At 42.6% G+C, this 8568-nt stretch overlaps 2 protein-coding genes across 3 annotated transcripts; both read right to left on the minus strand.

Annotated features, from left to right (window-relative positions):
* Window positions 1-152: 152 nt before the first annotated feature.
* LOC310871045 (tRNA selenocysteine 1-associated protein 1-like) lies at window positions 153-6925 on the minus strand. 2 transcript variants are annotated; one of them, XM_083782493.1, is made up of 9 exons: window positions 6790-6925; window positions 5793-5887; window positions 5212-5311; window positions 3547-3599; window positions 2787-2915; window positions 2161-2277; window positions 1411-1717; window positions 662-707; window positions 153-392 (listed from the first exon to the last, which is right to left on the minus strand). In XM_083782493.1, exons 1-9 carry the CDS (start codon window positions 6823-6825, stop codon window positions 256-258), a joined length of 1020 nt encoding a protein of 339 aa, XP_083638619.1. In that variant the 5' UTR covers window positions 6826-6925; the 3' UTR covers window positions 153-255. The 2 variants fall into 2 exon arrangements, with proteins under 2 accessions (XP_083638619.1, XP_083638620.1); XM_083782494.1 differs by lacking the exons at window positions 5212-5311; window positions 5793-5887; window positions 6790-6925 and adding an exon at window positions 3738-4095.
* A 754-nt stretch (window positions 6926-7679) lies between these two features.
* LOC310871050 (histone H2B 1/2-like) lies at window positions 7680-8114 on the minus strand (the record flags this gene model as incomplete). Its single annotated transcript, XM_083782499.1, has 1 exon — window positions 7680-8114. The coding sequence occupies one exon, from the start codon at window positions 8112-8114 to the stop codon at window positions 7737-7739; it is 378 nt and encodes a 125-aa protein (XP_083638625.1). The 3' UTR covers window positions 7680-7736.
* Window positions 8115-8568: the final 454 nt, after the last annotated feature.

The following is an 8568-nucleotide window of genomic DNA, read 5'->3' on the forward strand; positions in this document are numbered from 1 at the left end:
CACTTTAATCCCCTTAACCCCATTGCATACTCGTGCTACTGCTTAGTCTGGAAATAATGTTAAAAATGTGGGAAGATTTATAAACGTTTTGCAGCTCCTCTCATATGGCGGTCCCCCCCTGGAACAAAATAATTCCAGGTGGGGGTCTGTAGCCAAATACATACCAATTTATTTTTTGGAGGGGGGGGGGGGTCCTTGACGTGGAAATGTTTGAGAACCACTGGCGCACAATAGCAGTGGACAGGAGTGGTCTGTTCAGGACATGGAAGGAATCGAGGACATGATTGAGTCCAGGGGTTGCCAGTGACAGTCCATCATGGCGTCATAGAACTCCTCGCTGCGCAGCATGAAGTCGCTGTTACACTGCTCCACGTCCACCTCCGGGATCGGCTCTGCACGGACACGGACACACACACAACGGTTTGGGGTTAACGGCTAATAAAATAGTCAATTGATCCATATTTTGGTCACGTAATTATAGGAGAACATAATTCCAAAATAATGGAAATAGCTGATCTCACTAATGTCACTAAGCATCAACTGAAGACCAGCCCCACTTCTCTACCATGTCAAATACCATCAACTGAAAACCAGCCCCACTTCTCTACCATGTGGAAAACCAGCCCCATCAACTGAAGACCAGCGGACAGAAGATGTTTACCTTCTCCGTTATCCTCTTCTACGTCTTCAGTGTCTCCGTGGCTCTGCTGTGGAGGGACAATCAGCTTTGTTTCATTAATTAACACTACTAAATTATACCTGCTGAATTAGACATGAATCACTGTGAAAGTATAAAATGATCAAATACATCAGTTTCTTTGTATATTTAAAGGGATTGTGATATATATATATATATATATATATATATATATATATATATATATATATATAAAAGTAGGGTTTCTGAGCTCAATTGCACCCAAAAAACTGAACTTTTAACATTCAGTAGATTGTCTGTGGTCTGGGGTTTTCCTGCCGTTTGTGATGTCACAGCCTTCAAATCCCATATATGTCAATGGGATTTGTCAGCAGATGTCACTGTTTTCATTGCAGCTCAAAAGGCTTCCAAACCCCAGAGAAAACTCCAGCCCACAGAACATCCACTGAATGTTCAAAGTTCAGGTTTTTTGGGTGTAATTGAGGTCATAAACCCTAAAGAAAAACGAAAAAAATAAATGAAAATGAATGTCATGAAACCTTTAAGCTTTTAAGTCATCTCTTGTCATGCAATTTTTTTATTATGATGAAGGCAAAGAGAAAGAAAGAAAACGGACAAAACAAATTCATATGTCCCAACTAAGACCCAACTAAATGGTTACTCGCAATGATTTGTGTGACAATTAATGGTCAATTAATTAAACGATTAAAATGTGTTAATCATCGACAGGCCTGTGCGTGAATGCCACTCACCTCTGAAGCTTCAGCCATATCAACGGGCATTGGCGGCTGACCCATAGGGGGAGGCGGGCCCATAACGTGGCCTGGCGGGGGGTAATAGGCCCCGTAGTTATAGTTGTAGCCGGCACTGTTATAGCCGCTGTTGTAGCCAGTGCTGTTGTAGCCGCTGTACTGGTCATAACCACCCCACCCGGGGTAGTACCCCGCTTGGCCCGCGCCTTGGCCCTGGCTTCCATAGTAACCCGGCTGCTGCTGGTTGTAGCTGCCTCCTTGGAATCCCTGCGCTGCCTGGCCTCCGTGGTAGTTGTTCATTTTCTGGCTGGAAAAAGAGACAAAACAAAACAAGCAAATGTATAATTAACCCGTTTAGACAGGGGTGTCATAGGGTATCTGAAGGTGGGTGGGGATGAGCATGGGGAGTGGATTTGCGTGCACGCGCGCCCAATTCGCTTTGTTTTTTCATTTACAGTAACATTTTGAATTGATTTTGCACTGCTGTTTTATATTCTTACTGTACGTTATTATTTTAAAAAGTTGGAGCTGCACTTTAACTTGTAAGGGGTTCTCAAACTTTTTTAATTTCAAGGAAACGCATAACATAATAACTGAGTGTACAAATGGAACCAAATGGATGGGTCCAATTGGTTCCATTTGTACATTGTCAGAGTTACAGACTTGTAAGGGTCCCTTTATGCAAGTTGGTATTGTAATCGCAAAGGAGAAAATGGTATGTGTACATCTCTACTCCCAACAGTGTCCTACCTCTTTGCCACAGCGATACTGAGTCGCAGCGGCTTGCCCCCCAGCACGGTCCCCTGGCAATCCTCGATGGACTTCTTCTGCTCACTCTCCTCCCCGAACTTAACAAAGCCATAGCCTCTGCACGATGACAAGTTAGTCAACACCAGCTCTCTCCGCCAACACACTCTCTCCATAACTCAGCATGAAAATAGCCAGTTATAATGAGGAAAAAAAAGGAATATAATGGGTATTATTATGGTATAGAACTGAAACTTGTTTGTTTTACTTTTTAATATGAGGTAGCATCACTCGAATTGTGAGTTGCTCTTGCTTAGCCTATATGGGGAAAACAATAGTTTAAGCATAAGACGGGAAGAAAACAATTATTTAGTGGTTTGCGGAGTACAGATGTACAGCAGAACTACTGGGAGGTGGACGCCCATAGCACTGCTAACCCAGAGTCACACAACACACATAGCCTTACACAATAAGAAAAAAAACAAGCCTCTACTGGAGGTAGAAATGATATTGAAATAATGGTTTATATTACTTGAAATTCATAATGCAGAACACACACGCCAGCAACAGCAAATCAGACACTTTTAAGTCATATATGCTTGTTTTAAGTGCTGTGCGAGTTGTCCTACCTGGAGTTGCCGAACTGGTCGGTGACTACTTTGGCTCCTTTACAAGAAGGGAACTTCTTAAAGACTTGGTGCAGCTGGTAGTCGTCCACTTCAGCGGCCAGGTCGCCCACAAACACTGAATACTCTGGCCTAAGAACCAGGTGACAAGATAACGCTTTGATTATTTACATTTTTAGACATTGCATTAATTTATAGTCATTGCGTTTTTATTATCATTCTTACTAGTGCAAGTCACAAGCATTATGTAGTACAAAAAACTAAAAATATTTATAATACTTGGATCAAACAAATCTTGAACATTTTTGCACAATGACGATCTTCACGATCCCAACCAAAGTGTAAAATAACAAGACTTCCAAAGGCATGACACGGCACAGTATAAAAATGACATCCACTGACCATGGCCTGAGCACGTTCTCTCCACTATATCTTATGCACATTCAATCAGTATGCATTGTCAATTTAGAGTACCATTTAATTAGGGATGCAGCGATCAGATCGGCTCGATATCAGTAAAAATAATGTTTTAGATCGGATCAGCTTCAGCAGATCCAGCATGTAGTATCAGGCAGAGGCCACGTGATCATGACGGTGTATGTCAGTGTTTGCTAGTCGTGTCTTGAAATATCTTGATCGCTGCATCCCTACTCAAAATCCTAATCAGGAACAGCGCAGACTAGAAACCCATACGCAATGCGCAATGTGTTTTGTAACTGTAACAAAATAGAAATAATGAACAGGAATTCAAATCATGACTCACCCTGCATCTGGACGTTTTCCATAGGTGGCATAGTTTAGCTTAAACTTCCGGGGCTGCACCAGGTGAGAGAAGAAAAAAAACACAAACACTAAGCCAACTTCATAACCTCAAAGACGTGTAGTATAGCACTGATATTGCTGGGAAATAAAAAAGGGTAGTTATTATGGTTGTTGTTATTTAGGTGTACATACCTCCACCACCCAGACCAGCCTTTGGCCCATTCCTCAGTTAGTTCACTTCCTACCACCAGCTTCAAACAAAGTACATTTCATATACAAGCAGCCTCACGGCCACCTTCAGCAGCCAGTATAGGTGGGTAGACAGAGGAGCCAGTAGCTTAGCCTTGGATGGCTGTCAGGGGCCAATAGTACGGTTTCAGCGACAGTAGCGGGCAGACAAAAACTCTTCATTTCTTTTGACACCGTTAGTGTCGTCTCCAGTTGACATGAAGATCTTTCTTATTTTAAACACCATCGTGAAACCCACAAAAGACTGGATGTTACAACAATGCCAGCCAATGGAGATTGAGCTCTCGCTGGATTCCGTAGCTGCTGACTGCAGCCATTCTGCAGTGGTACCTTTTGTGTCACTTCAAGTTATGTAATTCTATTTAGCTTTGAATTGAATTATTGACAATTCTGAGAAACATCAACGTGAATAAACACAAAAACTCCAACAGCTTGTTTCCATTGTGGTCCACTGAACACCAGCTCAAGTTTGGGAAGCAAAATGGTGCAGGCAAAAGCTATCTGTCAACAGAGAATTTAGACACTTGCCAAAGTGACAGGGATGTTTTCAAAATAATTGGCATGTGGTCTTTGAATTAGGGGTGTGCGATATGACAATATCAAATCATGAACAATTGACAATGTCTCCACAGTCTTCCTTTTCTATCGTGATAACAGAATGTGCACTCATTCACTATTGTTTGAAGTTATATATGAGTTGATTAGGTGGCATAGCGGATGACAACACAGACAAGTTGGTCTGTAAAAACAATTTTGTATTATGGAACGGGTTTATATTTTTCTGGTGTGCAAATGGAATGAGATTGACCCATAAAGGGTCCATTTGATTCCTGATAATCATTTAGATGGGGAACCCCATAGAGTTATTTTTTATTTATTACCTTGGAGGCCTGCATTTTATTTTATTTTCCCCAGGGAAGAAGGTTTCGTTGTACTGTTCAGTAACTTGCAAAGTTGTCTAGAAATAAAAAACAATACATCAAATATAAAACATGAAAAAAGAACCACAAACGTGGATCCTGTCTAGGAAACGAAATCATGATATGATATTTTTGCCATATCGCCCACCCCTACTTGGAAGTTTGAATCCACAGTCCCACACCAGAGCAGGCAGAGTGTGCTGCTACACTGATTGTTTTGAGAGCCCGCTACTGGAGCCCACTATCACACTACAGAGCACAGAGGGAAGGCCAACACTAGTGGTGCTCCGCTATCCACAGTCAAATCGACCTACACAGATAATAACACATGAATACCAGTGGATAAAGGCTGCAAAAATGGAATACAAGTGTTTAATCGTCTCCAATTCATTATTTGTGCACAAGAAAATAATTCAATGTTGTGGCGATTCAATTCAATGACCGTTATCAAAAAAGCAATATGAGAGTCGACATGTGTGCGGCATCAGAGAACGTACCGGATTCGATCCAGGGACCAGTTTGCCGTTGAGTCGGTGGACACAGCGGTCGACACTTGCTTCATCGGCCAGCTCCACGAAGCAGTAGCCTGCTGACCCACTACAGGACACACACGGAGAGCAGCTGTTATGGATGCTATACACACACAGGTTGTATGCAGGGTTGCCAGGTGTACTTATTTATTATGAGCGACTCTGGGCTATTTTCTATGTAAAGTTGTTTGTAAATATTGGTAGTTTGCATCTTAAACCAGTGCATTCGCAAACATTTTCAGGTCAAGGCACCCCAAATTATGGATTTGTCCACACCAGATTTAAAAAAAAAAGCAGGTCTTACAAGCACACGACGCGTTGCATCGTGACGATGTGAGCTTGTAGACCGGCTATTTTCAAAAAGCCGATGCACACAGGTTTAAAGTGCCTAGTGTGGCCTAGTTCTTTTTTGGGCTTGTTTTCATAGACCTCCTGATTGCTTATTTTCTTTTGCGAAATCCAGCAACACTGGCTATAGCTATATGAACAGAGAACTGCGCTCTGTAAAAGTCCATGCACACAGCAGGATAGTGTCCATGTTTGCCTACCCTGTCCTGTGCGTGATGATCTTCACTCCATACGCAGTCTCTCCCATGGTGCTGAAGGCTGCCTTTATGAAGTTCTCATCCATATATGGGTCCAGCTATACACACACACACACACACACGCGCACACGTTTCATTTTGATAGGATTTATACGTCCATCTAAAAACCGACATGCATTGTATTCTAATGCGTCATTATTTACTGATTAATTGAGTACAATAGATGAATAGACCACAATGGAGACAAGCCGCCCCCATGTTTTTTTGTGCGATATCCTTTTAGCATACCCTTCAACTGTACTACCTGCTGTACCGTTAATACAAGTATACACAACAAAAACACAACAATTTTAGTTGTGATTTCTTTTCATCCATCCATGGCTACACATGAAATTAAAAATAATGTAATGTATTTCTTACTGTACTTCAACTAGCCCACTACTGGTTGGTTTACAGTTACACTGCAGTACCATTGCTAGCTAATACGATATAGCCTAGGATCAAGACTATCATATTATGTTTTTTAATCGATTCTGGCATTTACATACAGGTAGGGCCTATATGAAAGTAATTAAGTAAAAGTCAAGACTCAATTACCAAGGGACTGGTTGTGTGTTTGTTGACCACCAGGACACCACCATATGTAGCCCAAACATTTGGCTACACCATATGGATAGTCAAACAACAGATACCCGGCTAACAACTTTACGTTAGCAAGCTGGCTAACTTTGCATTAGCAACCGGTCTGCGTTGTGTACGTTTGGGCAACATTATCCAATTACTGTCACATCGTTCTGTTCAATTATACATAATACGCACCGCCCAGCCATCGGTTATTGATTAGTGTTACGTACGTCAGTTTACTGTAGTTACAAAGTTACACACGTTACTACTACATTGTAGCAGGCCGAGTTGGCCGACAGACCCCTCATGCCTTATACGGAAACACGGCAGGCTTCAGGCTCGAAAGAGACTAAAGGAAAACAGATAGCCTACTTACGTCCCCCATCCACAGACTGGTCTGCCTGTTAAACATCGTGAAGGTCTGTCGGTGATCAAAGTAAAAACTGAGAAAAAAGGCCAAACGCGACACGTTACTTTTCCAGTACGTTCAGTCGTTCATTCATGTACGTCGTCTGTCTTCTTCTTCTTCTGCTGCTTCTTGAATCGACACCGAAAACCAACGGGAGGCAATGTTGCCAGATTGTGTGAGAGAAATAAGCAAACCGGTCCATGAAAACTAGAGCCATAGAGTAGACCGGATTACGACTTTAGACTCAGTTTATTATGAAGATTACGACGGGCAGAAAACAGCGCGCGGTCACGTGGTTCATGTGTAGGGTCCTAAGGAAAAACATACATTACTGTACACTTTTAGAAACAAGCCCCAAAAAAACGCAACCTGCTAGTTCCGCAACTACACTTTACAGAATAACAAGCCCAAAGTCGCTTATAATAAGCGGACATGGCAACACTGATATCTCGGCCTTCTGCTTTACTGCCCCCCACTGGTTGATAATGTCACTATAAAAGCAGGCAAGGGCAAGCTAAGCAGAGGGAAGTTTTTGTTAAATTGTTGTCTAGTCCAGGTTAAAATGACAGCAAATTAAAACATGGACGCTATTGTGCAAGCATTATTGACTATTGACACCTTACATATATGGTGTTAACAGTTATTCAGACTGTCATGTGGCGGGGTGGGGGTAGTATAGCTTCTCTTGAGGTATGATGATGATAGTAGCCCTAGAATGGACAACAGACACTGGGCCCTGCACTCCGTGGGGGTGTGGAACATGTGGATAACATTACGTACGTACATAGACTTGGTGCATTTATAGCTACTAGAGCGGTGCCCGTTGGAGCCTGCATGTAATTTGGATAAACCCTTTCTTGGAAAAGATGGGTGGTCCTTAAAAGGACCGTTGTGTTTAGAGCAGACAGAACAGTTTACTTGGAGCTGGTGTACTTGGTCACAGCCTTGGTGCCTTCAGACACGGCGTGCTTGGCCAGCTCACCGGGGAGCAGCAGGCGGACGGCGGTCTGAATCTCCCTGGATGAGATGGTGCGGCGCTTGTTGTAGTTAGCCAGTTTGGAGGCTTCACCGGCGATGCGCTCAAAGATGTCGTTGACGAAGGAGTTCATGATGCCCATGGCCTTGGAAGAGACACCGGTGTCAGGGTGGACCTGCTTCAGGACCTTGTAAATGTAGATGGCGTAGCTCTCCTTCCTTCCCTTTCTGCGCTTCTTGCCACCCTTCGTGGCGGTCTTGGTCACGGCACCCTTCTTGGAGCCCTTCTTGGGCGCTGGTTTTGCTACTTCAGGCATCGTCGTGGTTGTATTCAATAGAATAGTTCAGATGCAGTGAAGAATGTGTAATAGGCCGCTCTCGTACCACTATTTATACAGAGCCAATCCAAATGAAGCGTGGGACTCCTAGCATATGATTGGCTGATCCTGCCACAAAGAGTCTTTGTTTTCTGTATTATGTTTTCCCGCTCGTGTGCTCTATTGTCCCTGTAACATTATGAGGGGCTAAATATAATAGCCCCTTTATACATTATTAATATGTATGGTAAATTTATAATTTAAAGCCCCTTTTTATCATAATGTGTTTTGACAAACACACCCACATTTCCCCATTATAAAGGTATATCTGCATATTTATTTGCCACAACTTAAGCTAACTTTACCTAACTATACTGGGAAACACTATTCTGAATATTGCAAAGTAAGATAATGATAAACTGAGTGGGTCTCATGTCCAGGCGTCAGGTCCCAC

This window comes from Protomyctophum parallelum (assembly GCF_964188405.1).
Source record: "Protomyctophum parallelum genome assembly, chromosome: 14".
Classification (NCBI taxonomy): Eukaryota; Metazoa; Chordata; class Actinopteri; order Myctophiformes; family Myctophidae; genus Protomyctophum; species Protomyctophum parallelum.